At 37.3% G+C, this 20,104-nt stretch overlaps 2 protein-coding genes across 18 annotated transcripts in view; one reads left to right on the top strand and one right to left on the bottom strand.

Moving 5' to 3' along the window:
• Nucleotides 1-3,291, bottom strand: part of LOC139967446 (neuronal acetylcholine receptor subunit beta-3-like) — an 83,148-nt gene extending 79,857 nt beyond the window's left edge. Inside the window, exon 1 of one of the 2 annotated variants that reach the window (XM_071971252.1) lies at nucleotides 2,518-3,291. Coding sequence is in view for 1 of the 2 variants with exons in the window: in XM_071971253.1 (XP_071827354.1) it covers nucleotides 2,518-2,578 (61 nt within the window). In the remaining variant the exon portion in view is untranslated. The remainder of the gene's footprint in view (nucleotides 1-2,517) is intronic. The other variant, XM_071971253.1, reaches the window with a different exon arrangement.
• The window catches only part of LOC139967447 (uncharacterized), an 88,474-nt gene extending 69,253 nt beyond the window's left edge, over nucleotides 1-19,221 (top strand). For 3 of the 16 annotated variants that reach the window (XM_071971260.1, XM_071971258.1, XM_071971259.1), the window contains exons 2-5: nucleotides 10,572-10,676; nucleotides 13,631-13,715; nucleotides 14,278-14,430; nucleotides 17,008-19,221. In XM_071971260.1, the coding sequence (XP_071827361.1) occupies nucleotides 10,615-10,676; nucleotides 13,631-13,715; nucleotides 14,278-14,430; nucleotides 17,008-17,088 (381 nt within the window). In that variant the 5' untranslated portion in view covers nucleotides 10,572-10,614 and the 3' untranslated portion in view covers nucleotides 17,089-19,221. Of the gene's footprint in view, nucleotides 1-8,200; nucleotides 8,226-8,322; nucleotides 10,677-11,999; nucleotides 12,531-13,630; nucleotides 13,716-14,277; nucleotides 14,431-17,007 lie in introns of those variants that run through there. The other 13 variants (XR_011792992.1, XR_011792993.1, XM_071971267.1 and 10 more) reach the window with 12 other exon arrangements.
• The last annotated feature ends 883 nt before the right edge of the window (nucleotides 19,222-20,104 follow it).

The following is a 20,104-nucleotide window of genomic DNA, read 5'->3' as shown; positions in this document are numbered from 1 at the left end:
TGATTTCAACTTTGTGCGTGAGACAGTTCGTAACGTTTAACGACAGCTGAAGTGGTAGAAAATGGTTCAAGTAGATTCTTATGTCGCCAAAAATCGGAAGATAAGTATCTTATGTTATGCAAACCTGCTGTTTCATGGTTTGAACCCTATACAAACCAACCCAGATTATGATACTCATGTGCAAAAGATTACACCCGGTAGTATTATTGACAAACGTACCACAAACGTTTGATTATTTCTGAATATTTCTACTTATTCAAATTTGTTCAAAAATACATTCATCACTTAACCAGCAAGTTCAGTCGCGAAATGTGTGTTGTCTTGCTTTTTGTTGCGGTGAAATTGCCTCGGTCTGGGGGAATGCATATTTGCTACATTTAGGTTAAGGTATACCAGAAATCTAATGTGTTAATTGGCAGTAAACAAATATATTTTAATCGATGAAAAAAGGATTACGCGCAGCCTAAATAAAATAAGTAATCAAAAGGCTCTATGCAGGCTTATATTCTGAAAGTAAACATTATTATTATTTATCCCATATTTTCACGACCTCCTTATTGACCCCACGCCCCTGGTCTTAACCCCGGCCTAACCCATAGCCGAATTCATAATTTTCAAAAGGAGAGTTTATAGTTGAAACCGTCCATTCCTATGGACTAGTAATTTCCCCCAAAAAAGAACAGACAAATGAGATGTGGAAATGGCGCATTCTGGGTTATAATATTACTAATACTGGGGCATACTAATACTATTTATGCTATATACAATGTATATCATTTGGTCTACACACAAGGGTGCGCTAGTAATTATACTAGTTATTTGTGTGTGGAGTGGAAAAGGGGACGTACAACTGTTCACCATACACACCACCCCCAGCCCGCGCCCTTGACAGCCCCCCTCCCCCTACCTCTCTTCTCGCTAGGCCTGAAAGTGAACTCCCATAGGCTATATTTGTGTACATTTTTGTCAGCACCTATATACATAGCAGGCTTCATTTTAATAAGGACGGAGTTCGCGAGTATACTTGAGAGCAATTCTTTATACAACTTGATGATCAAGTCAAGTAGGCTATGTAAATACTTGCCATGCTGAGTGCAGATTGGGGTAGATTTTACTGGACCCTTGTCCTGTTATACCCATCTGCTCTCCCAATTAAGTAGATATCCGCCGGGTATCGCTTCTCAAAGTGCGTTATACTTTTAACTTTGACCCTGAAGTATTACATTCGCAAATTAACACAATTAAAGTTTGATAATTGTAACCACGGGACTGACTGTCGATCATGGTATATAGCATCATGCATGAAATAAGAACACGGTCTTGGAATTCCGAGACCCCGACAACCAATTGATAAATGATTAAAAGATCGCTGTGCTATATTTCTCCTCCTCAAGATGGGCCCTTTCTCTTTATTTATGCGCGAAATCGTTATAGAAGTAAGCCACTGTCGCGTTGCAATCCCTAGCACAATCTTTTCTCCGACAACCGAATTCTGAAGTTTTGCTTTAATTATTGAAACGTTTGGCTTTCTATGTACTTATCTATCCATGGCGTATACTGGTATAAGTATAATAAAAAACAATAAGCAGCATGCACACAAACATATATATATATATATCTGCATACAGGTATGTTTTACATCCAGACTGAGGACCCATTGTCTCTCTCCCTCCCCATTGTTCAAAGCAACGTACCGCAACCTAACAATACCTCTATATAGTCAGAATACAGAGCAAGTGCATTCACCCCTCCCCCCCCCCCACACTCACCCACACTTGTGTAACGGTATCTTTCCTCCGTCGTCTGGGAGGACATATAATGCCACGAAGGCTTACAACAATTCTCATTGTACTATATTTGAGGTCTATAACTATATATGTCATTAACTCCCAGACCTCTACAACGATTTGTATATGTGTCTACATCAAACTAATAACATCGGATACATTTTTTCTCTGGAATAAATAAATTAAAACATTTTAACTATATATATATATATATATATATATATGTGTGTGTGTGTGTGTAAGTTCCTAATTCTGTTAGCTTGTTTTCATCTAATATACATATATTGAATCCTTAGTCAACCCCGCCATTGCCCCCTTTGTGCTTCATGGACCGTGTCCCAATCCACCATGTCCCATAAACAAAACAAAACATTTGTTTTATAATTATATGAATATGAAATAGGTATGATAAACAATGATAAATCATAGCTGCTATTCCAAAATGATCTATTCTTCCTTCCCCCATCTATCTTTCTCAATCAGGCTTATTCCCTCTACCCCCCCCCCCCCAGCCCTCTGCCCAGTCTATACCCTTCCCAATCCCGCTTATTCAATCTGCCCCCTCCCCTTCCACCCCATCAATACCAGGCCTATTAACACTCAGTAATGTTATATTACCTACATCTCATAGACTCGGTTATTTGTAATATATATAGGTATGATTGATAACGCAATAAATAATAAAAAATATGAAAAATAATAGTAATAGGAAGACAAAGATGGTACTTACCTTGGAAAGCTTCCAACTGCAGGAGGCAGAGATATAATAATCCAGTTATTAGACCTGACATGAAGTAAACAAAGAACTTCTCACCGTCTGTCTTGAAATAATTTCAAAATTTGAATCAAGTTAAAAAAAAAAGCCGTTGAAGGTTGGGCACCAATTTTCTTCCAAACCGTTATTTCCAAATAATGTTGTTCACTTTGTGTACTATATAACTCATCAACTGTGTTTCGACCATGTGTTTCCTCCCCAGTTTGGTGGGGTTGTTTCTATCCTGTGATGTAGATGTATGTGCTTTCACAGACCAGTAATACGACCATATCAAAAACAAAAGAAGATAAAGAGAAAGGAAATACCGTTCTTTTGTTAAGCGATGCATATAGCCAACTATCACATATAGAATGAAAAATAGGGGGGGGGGGGAATCACAGACAGAAAGGTGATATGGAAAGATTTTGAAAATACAATAAGATGATACTATCACTCCCTTGAATAAAACTGGGTCTTTTGTTGTTGTTGTTGTTATTGAAAGTCACAGCCGCGATTAAAAAATATGGTGATGTCTGTATAAAAAGTTATGGCGGTTGTCCAAATCACGAATTAATTTAGCGCAAGCCAGTGTATAGACAGTGTATAGAGATCAGTTAGTGGTGATATTCCACATCCACTGTAAAGCTTGTCACACTATATCACATAACCACATCCACATAATCACGTTATGCTGAGCTGGACGTTGAGTGGAACCCCGGGTTTTCAAATCAGCTGGAGAATCAACTGTGCAGATCGTATTCGCGCGTTTTCATTGATTCTTCCAAGGGACAAAACTACAAACCAATTCATCAAATCGAATGTGGATTGGTTTACTTATAGAGCTATATACAATTGTCTATATGAGAGAAGAAAACAATGATTTTTTTTGAGGGGAGAACGTTATTTTGCATTAACTTATTTGTTTTTTTTGGGGGGGAGGAGGGTGTTGTTTGTTTAATTAATCATTAATTTTCCAAAATACACATATATATAACGAAAGCTTGAGTCATGTGGTAACAGCCAGGTTTAAAGAACGTAATGTCAAAATTCCGCATAAGGTCTGAATTTATTGATCACTGTGATCACCTGTCAGTATTAAAGCGTGAATGTGAGCACGCAATGTATATCAACATTTATTAGCTTTGTTGTTCTTGTGTTTTAATGGATATGTAGATAAGCAGTTATGAATATGTAAATCATCAATTAAAGTGGTTTGGGACTTGTCTTTGTCTAAAACTAAGACCATTATTAGGTCAGTTTCTTCAGATGCAATTCAAACTCAATATCATAAGACATGTCACCCCAAGACTGCTCTGTATAGTTCATAAATGAGAAAGAACGTGCTATAGATTGACTAATTATATGTTATAAACCAATGGATGGATTAACGTTAAATAGTTATGTCTGCACCGAGGAGGTGACGTCATCATCAAGTAAGCCTTAAAGGAGTATTCCAGAGATAAAACGTATTTTAAATTTGAATATATTGAAACCGAAATACCTATGGAAATATTAAACTGAGACTAGTCGGGGTTTATTATTATTCTTATTTGGGGGGGGGGGGGGTGAGGGTATTTCCCTGGACTATGACATATCAAACTTATTTTTTTTCTCGAACGGTCATCCTTTAGTTCTATAATTACCTGTAAATTATATAAATATTTGACCATTTAAACGTGACCAATCAGAGACGGGCATTGCGGGTTTCTTTAGTATTGTCTATACCCTACTTTATACGCCTTCCGTTACATGCAATCTTTTATACATATTTTTCTTTAATGCCTGCTGCGTACTACACAAAAAGGAAAACGGGACCAATCGAAAGATTTTCTTGACATCCGAGAGAAGTTGCAATTGGTCTAGGGGAAAAAATTAGAATGAATGTTTCGGTACAACAGATTCAATTTTCTCTTTTTCTCATGCCTGACACATTGACGTGAACAGAAGTCACTGTGGCTATTAATCACACGATTCCCTTTATTCTTTAAACATAAGCTTTTCTTTCTAAATTCTCTGTTGCTTTGGTAAAATGTATAGCCTATGAATAACATTTCTCCTGTTGCAAGTGGGTTGCAAGTGGGTAGCATGTCAAAATGGGTGAGGAAATATGGGGATAATATATAACGATAGATAGACACTGTATATAGACATGCATACATACAGGTAAACATATGGTAAATATATAGATAGACAGATATACCGATTGACAGGCGGACAGATATACACACATATAGATAAGATAAGAGAGACATACTGACAGACATATAAACATATAGACAGACAGAAAACATATAGACAAAAGGATAACCATATAGACAAACAGATAGACATATAGACCGATCGATAGACAGGTAGACAGATAGAGAGATAGACAGACATATAGATAGAAAGATTGAGAGACAAACAGACGTACTGACAGACAGATAAACATACAGACAGACAGATAAACATATAGACAGAAGGATAACCAGACAGATAGACAGATAGACATATAGACCGATCGATAGACAGGCAGACAAATAGAGAGATAGACAGACATATAGATAGAAAGATTGAGAGACAAGCAGACATACTGACAGACAGATAGATAGACATGTAGACAGACAGATGAACATATAGACAGAAGGATAACCATACATACAGACAGATAGACATATAGACCGATCGATAGACAGGCAGACAAATAGAGAGATAGACAGACATATAGATAGAAAGATTGAGAGACAAGCAGACATACTGACAGACAGACAGATAGATAGACATGTAGACAGACAGATAGACATATAGACAGAAGGATAACCATACATACAGACAGATAGACATATAGACCGATCGATAGACAGGTAGACAAATAGAGAGATAGACAGACATATAGATTTATATTTATTTATAAGCGTACAAGGCTACGTTCAGCAATAGTAACGCTAAGATGCGCCGTACAACATGAAAAATATTGTCAACTATAAGAACACAAAATTCATGCGCATGTCCCTGTCGTACGTAGTTCTTTAGTCACGTGATACACATGCAGGGCACATCGAATTTGTGTACCCCAGAGGAGAGGGTGGGTATGCTAAATGGATCCTGTGGGCTACACGGAAACTTCGTACACAATCCGGGGCCATAATACTTGAGATAGGGACCGATACTACCATGAAATGCGGATCTTACATTATATACACAAGTAAAAGTTTTACGGGCACGTTTGTCAATCTGTTATAATGAATTTTCCTGTCGTGAGTATACATTATATGCATCTATACAAAGTTGCTTAAGTAAATATATATATATATATATATTACATATTTTCCTTGTCATAAGGTTTGTGTTGGCCGCATCCATAGGATCTTGAAAATCTTTTCGTGGGGTGGCAGAAAATGTGTCCGCGAAATGCACTTTGCCCATGGAAGAGGTATACCTTAAGTATGCAATGGTACTTTCCGTGTTTCCTGTACACGTTTACGATGATTTGATTATCTGAAGAAAATTTATTAATGATAAAAATCAAGACCAACACACCGCTTTTCGATTGAAGATTTTTGAGGGAAATTCAAAAGTCTCAACCCACAATTCTACTTGCACATGGCGGTCCGAAAGGAATGGGAAGAGGGAGATTTAGAAATGTTTCTATAGCCTAGTCTCATAAGAAAGGTTATTTTGATGTGTTTTAACATGAATTCCGTAGTCCAAGCTAGATTTCTTACATTCATGAGCATCGATTCTGAGGGGGTCATACGGTCCTGGTGGTTCTTGACTCAGTTCTCATGGGAAAGATCCTGCTGCAGTGTCGTGTGTTTATATAGCATAGCGCCTAGACATTGCGCTATTTCCAAGTAACTAAATATGTGGAACTGTACGCCCTCCGTTAGTTGCTGTTAGTTGCTGTATACAGGGTGTCGTCCACACCACAATTAATTGTTCTATCGACATACACACTTAATTCGTCACTTTCCAAAGACCGCTATAAAGGTTTTGCAACCTTCGTGTCCTACCTTGACTTGGCTTGGGCTTTCATGGCACATCCAAAATTTAACAACCATGACCGTTTAGATTTTGAACTAGAAAGGATGAAAGTTTAGCATAGAGAATTCCCCCAACACATCTGCCAGCTCTTTTTGAGGGCTATGATCTTCCTCTGTAACCTAATTTCTAAGGCGTCTTTAATCATCACCTTCAATCCACCTGATATTTAGACCATCAGTAGTTTTGTTACGTCCTCGTCAACAACTATGTATCAATAAGAATAATGATGACTGGACCAAAAAAATGTTAAAATGTAATTTCTTTAGGTCCATTGAGAACCGTTTTATAATCTTACTGTGCGATGGTATAGGCCTATAACCTATAACAAAGCACCGTAGATTGGTGACACTACGGAGTACCTTTCTGATGGCGCTGTACTGGAAATTAGTGATTCCAAATTATCAAGGATCTGAAAATAGAGACATATTCATATATATATAAATATATATATATATATATATATATATATATATATATATATATATATATATATATATATATATATATATATATATATATATATATATATATATATAAATTTATATTGAGTGGTTCACGATCTTTAAAAATCACTCCTATGCCATTCCTGGAGGACTGGTGTCTGGAGGACTTTGCCATGAAACAAAATATACTTAAGACACTATAACGGTACATCCGAGGCATAATATTTAGATATATAATGATGTGTCTAATCGCAAACGTTCTGCTAATAAATACAGTTCATTGTTTTGTAGGTTGAAATGTGTTGGCGGAGGGGGGAGGAAGTTAACACCCCCTGGAAACGCGCCTGAGGTTGTCTCGGGCCTGGAGGGGTGGTCTAATTCCGTCCACACTGAATGTCAAGCAACCACCTGACTGAACGTCTTAAAATAACCTTTTAAGATGTGTCGATATATTGTTTTGTTTTTTCGATTTATCCTTCCGTGTTGTTTGGCTTCGATATTAAATTTGTGCCATGCAGGAACAAACGGTTCTATATCGTGAGGGTAGTATAGCAAATTGTATACGTTATCAAAAGACAAATGTTATATTTAATAGACACATGTAGTCGAATAAATTTACGTCGCGCATCCTGAATTTAGCTTAGGGTATGAAAATGAGATTCAACTAAGAACAAAATCAGGCCATAGCTGTTTGCCGCAAGAACCTATACAAGGATCGATGAATCTTTTATAAGTATAGCGGGAGCCAAAGGGTGTAACAGATAGATATTACAAAAAATTGATCAAAATTAGAAATGAAGCAACGCTAGGTCATTCTATTAAACGTTAATGAATGGGGGGTGCGGTGGGGTGTGGGTGGGGAGAGTTAATTGTGTTAATTAACTGATTATCATTATTATCACAACAAACGTCTAATATGACATGTTTTTGAAGTGAAGCAAAGTGTGTAGACGTGACTTTGCAACAATGACGTCAGAGAAAGACCTTGAAAGCAGCTAAGACTTCAGCTGTCGTCTGTAAAAATCAGGGAGTATCTTCCGTAGGCATATGTGTAAAGAATGTATAAATATATATATATATATATATATATATATATATATATATATATATAACTTCAAAGAAATACACGATTTCACCAATGCAACCTATAGCAACAGCCAATTTCAGGAAAAACTACAAAGCAACAGTTATTTTCTCTCCAAAATGACCCGTGTGCAAGTAAGTTCTTACATATTTGTCAATAAAATGACATCTATGAATGTTATAATTACTGAAAGAGCAACTGCGCCACCAATTTTATCACCAGCGCCACACTGTGGGTTGGGTGCACTGATCTGACCAGTGATTGGGTGTCCGAACTTCACAATACTCTAGCAAAGAAATACCAGATCCACAATCACGAAGAATCTTCTTGGAATACAACGTGAAAACAGCTTGCAGGAAGGATAGTTTAGCCGTGTATCATAATATAACACAATTCTCCCACCATATCAAATATATTTTCCGGTGATTTAGACCAGAAGATATAGTTTTGGGGTGTTTTAAGGTTTAGGTGTCCGAATTTCGAAGTGTCCATGCTACTTGTATACGATAAGAAGCGTAGGCTAGACAGCACTAGGCCTTATTACTGATATTATTAGTAGCTCATGAACTAGTAGGAACTTTCCGCAATCATCCACACTAGAGACCATGGTTCATGTACAATTAAACGATGCACAATTAGGTTAGGCTTAAGGTATTTATGTAAATTAAACCACACTGGCCTAATTCGAGTTAACGTCTATGGGCAGCAAGAGCTGAAGTCACTTTTTGGCAGTAACCAGATTTTTGCTGATGAGCACACACCAATCTACAGTGTATTTCTGTTTCTGTTAGTACTCTTTACTCTCGGATATCACAACGAGGATGTTGTTACGCAGGGCATCAGTGCTAAGTATCACTAACAAACAATGCGTGGGCAATCTAGTTTTAAACACCTCAAGACTAGGACTCTCCTTATCGGCCAAGGATTGTGTATTCCAGTCTATTATAGTCCTAGGATAGAAACTATACAGAAAAGCACCATAATTATGTGGAATTTGAGTATCGCAGCCACGTCTCCCTGGTTTCAAGAAGGGATTAGTCTTGTTTGGGACTGCAACTAGGCCATTAATAATTTGATTAAAAGCATGAGTCTGGCCCTTTTCCTTCTTTTTGTGGGGGTTCCCATTTCAAAGTCTTTATGACCTCAGTGACGCTGGATTGCCTACGGAAAACACAAGTTACAAAACGTGCTGCCTTCCTTTGATTTTTTTCGATTTTATCTTGATCTGAGACGTTATAAGGGTCCCAAATCTGAGCTGCATATTGAAGAGTAGAAGGACACATAGACATATAGGTAGGGTTGGGCGATATTTGCTTTTTAACGTCATGATAAATGGTCAAAAAAATAGTGAATCAGTTTGGTGACCTTATAGCATTGAACTGACTTTGGTGGCATACGTTAGTAGTTGTGAAAAGTAGTAAAGTACACACTCAAATGACGATATGCAGTTCAAAATAAATTGCATGTGTTTGTCCTCTCTGTTTTGTTTTTATTATTTTACTTCAATTTAACAGTAGAGGATATTGAGAAAATCTTTTCAAACACAGTAACAAGTGTCTCACCCTCATGCGTGAATGGTTGTATGCTGAATGTCCTACTAACAGTACCATTCATTGATCTGTATAATTTCAACATTTCAATATTTTGAGGTATTGGAAGTTTTGAATATCCTAATATTACTCATTAAATATGTGACTCATATGGTATGTATGTGTCTACCTAATGTTACTTATATGTGAAGGTGACACAAAATATTGTTTAGTGGAAATCACATGTATACCACCTATTTATTCATGTACATGTCTTCTCTCTGGTGGTAAATCCATAACTATATTAACTCCCAGGAATAAGATGGAGCAGTGACAAGTGTCCTACTACAGTATGCACACGCTAGCTGCATGCTAGGTGTCATATGTACAACATTCAGTTTGTTGTAATTGCTGTATTTTCTTCAATATATTGCAAATTTTATTATGGCTTGCATGCAAAAACTCCAAGTACGATCAGTGGCATAGTGAGAATTATCAGCACCCAGGGGCAGGGGGGCCATATACCCTGCACCTTTGGGAAAGTTCCCTTGCTCCCCTCCATATGCCACTGCAAGAAATAAAGGGTAGTTAAAGAAGTGTGCTTACTAAATCATTCTGAACAACACATGTGTTGAATGACATACTTTAGTGAGGTGTCCAACAGTACATGGCTATGGGCTGAATATTGTACATGGACTGATTAACATACAGTACAGTCCATGTAAGTCTACCATGAGGGCTACTAGTCAGAAGAAATCACACTGTTGTAAATTAATTATTAGAATACAATATTTGTACAGTGAATATGATGTTCTTGAATATGGAGTCAAAGGATACCTGAAATTCTTATATGCCAAACCATCAAGATCTACCTATCAATTTCATGTTGAAAGATTTAATTTCATACTTTTAAAATCAAATTGTACATGGTTCTTTTATATTGGTTTGCAGGTACTCTGGATGAAGATAGTGAAAGTAGCGATCTTGACCAAGCATGTTCTTCCAGATCAACCCCAAAGAGAGTTTGTCCAACAAGGCAAAAAGCATTGTTGCCTGGTAAGGAAAATTATTATCCTTAAGCCAGGGACATACTGTATGCAAGGGTCCCCAAACAAAATCCAATCTGAAAAAGGTCCACTTTTGCGCTAATGGCACGCACACAGTCCCACACATTGCTGGATCTCTGTTGACCGCACATGACCTTTGACTGCCGAAAAAAAAATAATAGAAATAATTCATTCACTATGGGGCATGGTGGCTGAGTGCCTTGTTTCGACTCGCAACACACAGGTTGTGAGTCTGAGTCCCACATGTTGAATGGTCAATATGTTGAATCCTTGTGCAAGACACTTTACTCCATTTGCTTCAGTCCACCCATCTCTAAAATGTGTGCTAGCATCGGCTAGGGGTTAGTTAGCAACGGATTGACGGGTTGGGGGAGCGTTTCACTCTAATTTCACTTGCATCATGGAAACCAGGTTTAAGCACTGACCTTATGAGCCATCTGGCACAGAAGAAAACCTACCTACCTTCTCACTATGGGTAACCTACCCACCAAGCACTGTATAAGCTCAATTGAATTTTACCTCATTAAGATATATTGTTTGCAAGGTTTTTATGTTTGACCTCTGTTAACCTCCACATAAAACAATATGGATGATATAAACACTCTGAAGAATACACATACCAAGTATGAGCTCAATTGAAGTGTGTCTTTTCAAGATAAGGTGTTTACAAGGTTGTCAGTGTTTGACATCTGTTGACCTTTGAGAAAAACAATAGGGACCATATACTCACTATGAATAATCTACATAACAAGCATGAATTTAATTGAAGTTTGTCTCAAATTATGATGATTAAAAGGTTAACAGTTTTTTACCTCAAATGAACTTTGACCTCAACCAGAAGCAATAGGGACCATTTACTCACAAAAATGTATTCTACCTACCTAGTATGAGCTCGACTGAAGTTTGCCTTAAGTATCAAGTTATTATGTTTACAAGTGGCATCACATGCATGTCACTTACATATACACATATACATCCATACACAAAAGCGTGACTGCATAGACCTGTTGCTTTTGCTTCTGCTCAAGTCATAGTTGTAGTCACCCTAGAAAATACTCAGTAAAGTACTGTACTGTATCTTAAATTGATTCTGAAGAATTGGTCGTATGATGCTAAGATCAACTAGAGATAGCTATATTGTGCTGACCACCTTAGCTAGAGAAGAGCAGATTGGGGTTTTTCAATACCTGTTTGCCAAAAAGATTTACACTTCAGTAAAACTACTACCAGTGGCAATTTAATTTACCTGTTGTGTTCATGCCTAATCCTGCAACAGATATCATTCATAGAATTTATAATATTTTTGTTCCAGTTGATCTATATGAGGAGGACTATGAAAGTGAAATGGAATCTGATACAGAGTCTTGGGAAAACAGCAACAAGCAATTGAAGAGATTACACAAATCCTTTTACAATTTATTATGGAACAGTGTGTATAAATGTCATAGCCTAATTTAGTTTGTTACGTACTAAATCCCTTTTGTTTAAAAGGCTAAATCAATGCATTGCTAAACCACTGTACATGCTCGTAAACAAAAAAAAAAGGGTCTTGGAAAACCCAGTCCTACACTTTTAAAGAAGATAAAGGGAAGATTATAAAGTCCAACCTTCTTTTTTCCAATACTAATCCCATGTTAAAAAAAAACGTGTTTGAAACTTAAGGAATGTAAATACCAATTTGGATCACATAAGGAATGCAGATACACCAATGATATCTAGTAGTGGAGATATAAGCTAGCAGTGGAGATTCAGACAGAGAAATTTACGAAGTTGACTTGTTCAAGAACATACACCTGCAAAGGTCATTAATTGACTCTCCACTTTTTTTCAACAGGACTTCCTGGTGAGTATGTTATAATGCTAATTTGCCTTTTTTTTAACGATCCCTAAAAACATGCACATATTTCTTGAACAGGTCTCTTCTACTTAGTAGCCTCCTCCCACCACACACACAAATACATGTCCATTATAAATGTATCAGAAATTCATTTGGTCTATGTGTATCATGTGCATATGGTTGTATTCCGATACCTACCATTCATTTAGCTGTATATTTTGAGAAACTTTAGTGAGGTGTCCTACAGTACATGGCTATGGGCTGAATATTGTACGTGGACTGATTAACATACAGTACAGTCCATGTAAGTCTATCATAAGGGCTAGTCAAATTGAACCTCATGGAACTTGAATGCATGTAAGTATGGGTGTATGCGTGTTTGTGAGGGAGTGAGCAAAATTAAGTATGTCGCAAACTCCTCCTAGATCCGAAGTCCTGTCAAGTTCAAGCTTGGTGGGTGGGTGTTTGACCATGTTAACTCATGCCTGTCTGATTGAAGAAGTCAAAGGGGTCAAAGGTCAAGAAATCTAAACATTGGTTTTTAGCCATTTTCTGCATGCCAACTTGTTGGAAAAAGGCACTAAACTACATTATATGTAGAGAATGAAGAGACAAAGTTTAAAACAAGACAGATTTAGCTGTTTAGGCTTGTAGTCAACGGGTCAATTGAGTTAAAGTTTAAATTGGGCTAAATTGTGCAAAAGAGTGTGTCATGAACTTCTCCTAGACCGTAAGTCCGATCAGGTTCATACTTGGTGCGTAGGTGCCTAACCATGTACTGTACACTTGATCTTGGATGATTGGTATAAATATCATAGGTGAAAGGTCAAATACCCAGAAACTGTAGCCTTTTCTGCTTGTCAGTATGATGGGAAAAGTCATTTAACCACAAAATATGTAGACTATAATATGACAAATTTTAAATTAGGACTGATGCAGTTGTTAAGGGTCAAGGTCAAAGTTCATTGTAGATCCATTCCATCATAGAAGAGATGAGATGCCATGGATTGCCATCTTGTCTTATGCTTTAATCGTAATATATGCTAAGATCCCATAACAAGGGAGTTTATTAGGCAAGTTTGATTCGTTTCTGTTTTTCTCGACAGGAAAGATATGATTGATAAAGATGGCTACCTTCAAGGTATGCAAGGAATTAAGATGACTAACGAAGCAATCCATGACAGATTGAAGGTGAGAATGCAAAACTATTAATTAATGGATCATTCAACTGTCAATTTGAGTATAGTTTTATTAGTTTATTGTAAGTTTAATTGCTTTGTTCAAGGGCTGTGCTAACATTGTTGGTGTTTAATATCATTAGATGCAAGGTAACATTGCGACTAACATGCAACATCATGTAACATGTTGAAAATGTCAAGTTTCATTGCTTACACTACATTTTGTGTTTAATAGAATGCTAAGTGAAACTACCCACCTCTGTAGGTGACGAAACATATGGAGTTTTAATCGGCAAGCTCCAGCTCATTCATTTGGGCTTAAATTTCAACTCCTACCCAACAGAGAGAGTAAGTGGTGTCTGCTCCTGTAACGTGACAATAGCATAAGAGATGGTGGTTTGAACAGACCTTATGGGGGAAAGTTAACACGACATTTAATGAAAGTGAAAATATTCCCATCTTGGTGGGGTGGATTTCATTTCCCCTGTGGGTTGTATAACAAAAGAGAAATCTGTAAGCAATGATTATTAATCCATCTTTGTGGGATTGATTATTGATCCATCTTTTCTGCTTAGACGTTGAAGGACAGCGTAGTTAAATCAGAGGATTCCGTGAAGAGACTGGTAGCAGAGATCAAGATGCTAGGTCAAAGGGTCGTTCAGTCTCATAAAGCCGTACAGAAGGAGGAAGAGCCAGGTACATTTTCAAGTTTCTTCCATTTGGGTTTGGTACGTTGAGAGTACAAGATGGATATGATGCTGGCATTGTATAAAGTTATTGGTAGCAGTATTCTGGAGACATGGGTTGTCGGACTATTGTTTGCGAGAGGGTCACAGATTCAGTCATGTGTGAAGAAAGTTTGAATGAATTTCAAAACTAACCAATGAGTCTGTCTTGCATACAAAGATTTACTTCGCTGCTAAATAAACCCGAGCGCGTTTAGCAGGAGTGTCAAGCATAAATCAGGGACGTTTAAAGTTGGTTAAAATGTTCAATTTATGGTAGTTCGCAAGCGAAGATGTTACCTAACTTATATGGAATTGATACCAAGTTTTTGTATTGAATTTTTTGTCCCCGCCAACCCCACCCTGAAAAGAAGTATCCCTAACTGTGATGAAATATCACTTAGTAAGATTCAGTCTTACCGAAGGCGATGGAGTACAATAGAGTTGAGGAGAGTGGAATTTTCTGAGCGTTAAAGAATACATCAAGTTTATTTCCTTCGTCCTCAGATTAAATGTAAAGTACATTTGGTGAATATTGTAAGGATAAGAGGCTCGTTCCCTTTTTCCTAGAACTGACTAAGTATTCACACTAAGCAAATTGCTCTTTTACCCATCATGAAAGTAGCTGTGCAGTTACTAGTGTATTGGAAACAATATTTTACCTGCCATTAGTTTTGCCATATGCAACTGTGCATTATTTTTTTTGGGGGGGGGAGGGTTTCCCTTAAATTGTATGTGCATTGTGTCACATTTGTTTTGACAAGGCTTTTGTTCTGTGCAGTGCTAATTTTTTCCTATAATCCCAGAGATATAAATATATTTAGAGAAAAGTCTTGAAAAGGGTGTAACAGTATTAACGTCGGGTAGGGTCAGATCTTTCTAGAAACCCTACACGTAAAGAGACTAGGAGAGAATTGGTCGGGAGAGGGAGGGGGGCGGGTCTTGGTGGAATATTTAGGGACATTGCAGTTATTGTGTGTTGTTCTCCATCTCAATTAAAGACCTGTAAATTATTTGTAAATAAACACCCAGTTACTTAGTATTTTGCTGCATTAGATGCACTACCAGGGGTGGGACCTAGATTCCCCATCTCTTAGTTTTTGTCTGTAACCCCACCAAAACACATATCCAGTACCACTAACACCACTCGGAACTCTGTTGCTCCATTTACCCGAGCGAATCTTGCTATGAAATTGACTGACTTGCTACACAAGTGCAAAGATATTGTGCATTTGTTTTTTCCATTAACAGAAACTCTAGTATTATCATCAATATAATGATAAACAAAATGGAGAAACTTTCAGCACATGTATTCAAAATAGTAAACACTTACACTTAATTGCCTCCACTCCACCCACCACTTTAATATTTTGGCTTTGCTTTCTGATTATGGGCAGGTTTGAGATGCAGTACATTTCTCCATCCGTGTTATTGTCAGATAATGAAATGAGAATAAGAATTAATAAAATTGTAAAAGAAATGTTTCCTTCCTCGACAGCATGACTTCATATCCGTCACTTCTTCAGTATCTACCTAAATGACAATTGTAGGTTGAATTTTAGACACAATAATGTCGTAGTCCACCAGAACAAGGTTAATTTGAGATTTTACACTCATACACTGCTGATCCAGTTAAAATATGCTAAACCGTCCGATATGTTCCTTTAAAGGCTAACTTGATGATGTTATCAGCTCTTCTAGTACAGGCTTTAATGTTAACCCATTGCTTTTCAAAAATTCTAATAACTCACTCAACCAAAGCATGTTCCTTTAACTTGATATTAAAACAACAACACCCTTGCACCCATTGAATGAAAATTAAACACCATCTGTCCAAAAGTTGACAAATTTGTACTACCACTGTAAACATGTCATATGAGACAGGTAAAACTCTTTTTGTGATTTTGTGTTGGATCTGAGGAACTGAGCTAAATGTTTAAAGTATTAGACTAAAAAGTCTTGTCACTCTGAGCCGATGAACCTCGGCAAATTAAATGGTCGTTCCCTCAAAAATTAAAAGTAGTATACAAAATCCAGCCTGTCCTGATAGCACTGTTTTTCAACGGTTCACAACAAATTAACTGAGGTTTGTTTCTAAAGTCATCTTTTTTATGAAGTTTTCCTTCATGTCTTTCCATTGTAATAAAGCTTGTAAATCTATTGCAACTCAAATACTTTTGGCCTTCATGTTGTAATATATTCCTTTTTTTTACTTTTTTTTTTTACATTTTATTATAAAATTCTGTAACTACTGTAGTTGATACAACAATACTAGACATTTTACTAGTAGATGGGTTATAAATGAAAAAAATAAAATTGACATTTCTGACATTACATAAGCTAGGGAAATCATTAAATTTTCTTGCATCTCTGTCTGTGGCTCCGACCCCCTCCCACCCAAAAAAGTGTTACTCCCCCACCCCCTCCCATCACCCAAAGCAATCTGTGTTCACCCTTAAAGTTATTGGCTATTGTCTTCAAATGTAACATGCATGATCTACACTTTATGCAGAGTACTTTTGTCTACATGGCTTGTGTATTCCTATCTAGTAATTTTCTTTCATACTCTTTTTTTGACAGAACCACCTATGGTGTCCACCATGGAACAGCTCCCGAGAGACCTCCAGCAGACTTAAATTTGAAAGAGACTTGGGAAGATGACGAAACATCAGACAGAGACAATAAATTGGAATCCCAAGCCCCTGTAGCCGATAGTCTCAATATGGACATGAAAGCTTCCATCTCATCTCCGAGTAAAGTACGGTCTAACTTGGACTGGATCAGGAAAGGCAAAAGACTATAACCTCCCGAAGGCAGAAGAAGACAGAAAAGTTTGTTCCAATTCTGGTAGCGACGTGCCGAACGCTTCATCAATCCAAAGAGACAAGCCGATGGAAGTTTTCTTCAGAGGGATTAGAAGTAGGACTAAAGTTGAAGAAGAATTGGGAAGTGATATGATCCAGCTACCAGATAGTCCTGCCGGTCTCCAACTTTCAGGATCACAAACTTTTTAAGCCACCGATGTTGCAGCTTCTTTAAAGATATATATATATATTTTATATATATATATATATGCAAGCTTTTCTACTCTTTTTTATGTATGACCATGTGTGTAAATATTGAAGCACTAAGGATATGCATTTTTTTCCCTTAAAATAGCAACAGATAAAGGAGAAGACTGTTATGTAAGCTGTACTTTAAACACTTAAAATATTGCTTTCCTAAACTTTAAGGAACATTTTGGCAGAATTTTTTCTGCAGAAATCTATCTATATTTCATGCATAGTCTTGAATACTTCTGCAATACCATTAGAACATCTCTGCCCTGCACCTAAAAATACAGGTGGTTTTTCTCTCTTGCATGTTTTCAAAAGTGCTCTTCTCAAGGGTATCGTATCTCAGATTTACAGATGGAAATTATGAAAGGTTTTTCGTTAAGGATGGTCATGTGATGATGCTAAAAGATAAGCTAATGCATAAAAAGTCTGTAAATTCAGAATCTAGGAATATATAAGTATCCTCTGCCAGGAATCTTGGATTGATTCCTAGCCAAAAGGCAAAAAGAAATCTAGGCGTGTATGTATGCAGGTAAACGTATGTATATGTGATGTTCCAACTTGTAAACGGGGTGACTCACCAAGCATATCTTGCATGAATTTCATGCAAATTAGGAAGTAACTTTACAGCACTGAATTATTTGGCTGCTCCAGTTATTGAGCGGAGTCCAAGGTCAATTGAGGTCATCAGCAGCCAAAATACAAAAACCTCATTGTCGAGTTTAGTGAACATCTGTAGCATCGGTAAAATGTCATAGTTAGGTGATAGGTCCCCCTCACTGAGCATTACACTTTGAGCAGTTCTGTGAAGAGGTCAAATGTAAATTGGAGTCATCAGCTGCCAAAAGCCTGAAATTCTTGTCGACATATTTAGCTTCAAAATCAAAGCTGCGATTATCATCATGCTCAGAAATGTACAAGAACTGAATGTTCTATGAAGAGGTCAAAGGTCACTTAGGGTCAAATTCTGACCACGTTGATAACTCCAAAAGTTAAGTTCGGATGAATCGCACACCTGGTATGGTGGTGCCCCCACTGTGAGTTCTCCATTGCAAACATTTCCTTTTGGTGAACATAATTTGGTCAACTTCAGGTTTAGTTTGTGAAGTGGCTCAAATTACAGATAGGTCTGAAGTAACCTTGAACAATGCATAAACAGTCAATCAGGTAAATGATATCTGCTTCAGAAGTGATAATCATGTGTTGGATGATCTTAAAACACACCTCAAGTGATCCCTGGCAGTTGTCACTAGTTTATTCTCAAGGGGGTAAACAGGCTGTCTGAAAAGTTGCCTTCTTCTGTGCAGTATATATATATATATATATATATATATATATGTATATACTATATGGCTTTGGTTTTGAAAATATTTTAGTGTATTGAAGGGGTAGGTTGGTGGCAGAGCTGATTTGCTAACACAAAAAAAGATAAAAGGTAATGTCCATTTGCTCATACATATTTAACATCTATGGGTATATGTTTCATATAAAAGGAAGACTGTTCTTTCTGGATGTTAAACCATTTTTGGCCATAAAACTTATGTACTGTAAAAACGTTATCAGTGACTGAATAGGTTGATGTCCAAAGAGTGAGTTAGTACATGTTTTGTGGTCTAGGGAGCTTGAATTGTCTGATTATTTCTTGTTCTCACTTAATTCTTGAACAAATGTTAACTCACCTGATTCTACATCAGTCAGATAGTCAAGTGGGATTTTGTGCAAATTATATGGCAAGAAATCACAATTCTTTGCCCCCTGTCTAGAGAATGCTAAAACTCCTCTCTTTCGGGGGTTTGATATAGATGCAATATTTTGTTAGCACTTAGTGGACATAGTTTATTTGTAAGTTTTGGTTATTTGTTTTTACTTGTAAGCTGCAAAAGAAAATGTGAAAAATCGGTGGTGAGTTGTTTTTTTACTTGTGCTTTCACTGGAAGAATAAAAAAGAATAGTATGAGTTGAAATTGAACCAGGAACATTGTGATGCCTATTTTTTTTTGTCTACCACTAAACCATAAGGTGAGATGCTACTGCTGGATGCATTTTAAATATTTAAAGATCCTGTTGTTGGGACTTAGGTGTTTTGAAAAATATCCCCTCCACTGAACCTTGGTCAGGAATAGAGGAGACCTCTCCGCTGAACCTTGTCAGGGAGAGGGGTAGTAGCCAACTCGGGTGCCGCTTGGGAACCTTGTCAGGGAGGGGGGTAGTGGCCAACTCGCTTCACCCGCTAGGGAATCTTGTCAGATAGAGGGAGGCCACGCAACTTACATGCCACTTGGGAACCTTTTCAGGGGAGGGGTGGAAGCGAACTCCTTTTACAGGATTCACTCCCTCACCCACCCGGGGCTTGAACCATGCTGCTCAGTATCATTGCAGACGGAACAATCCATTACACCATTTTGGTTCCCAATGAAATAACCTTCGTTTCTTACCTTTATACTTCCACCAGCTCCAAAGAACAGAAAAGTAAAAGGCTCTGGTGAGGTCTTGAACTCATGACAGTGTGTTTGTCTGTCTCTCTCAGCCCAGAGCACTAACCACTGCGCCACAGCAACTGTTGAGAAATAATGTTCGTTTCTAATATTTCAACTTCAGAATGGAATGAGGAAATTGCAAAA

Source organism: Apostichopus japonicus, chromosome 5 (assembly GCF_037975245.1).
Source record: "Apostichopus japonicus isolate 1M-3 chromosome 5, ASM3797524v1, whole genome shotgun sequence".
Classification (NCBI taxonomy): domain Eukaryota; kingdom Metazoa; phylum Echinodermata; class Holothuroidea; order Aspidochirotida; family Stichopodidae; genus Apostichopus; species Apostichopus japonicus.
Note: the sequence above shows the minus strand (reverse complement) of the source record. Positions and strands in the feature narration are given on the sequence as shown.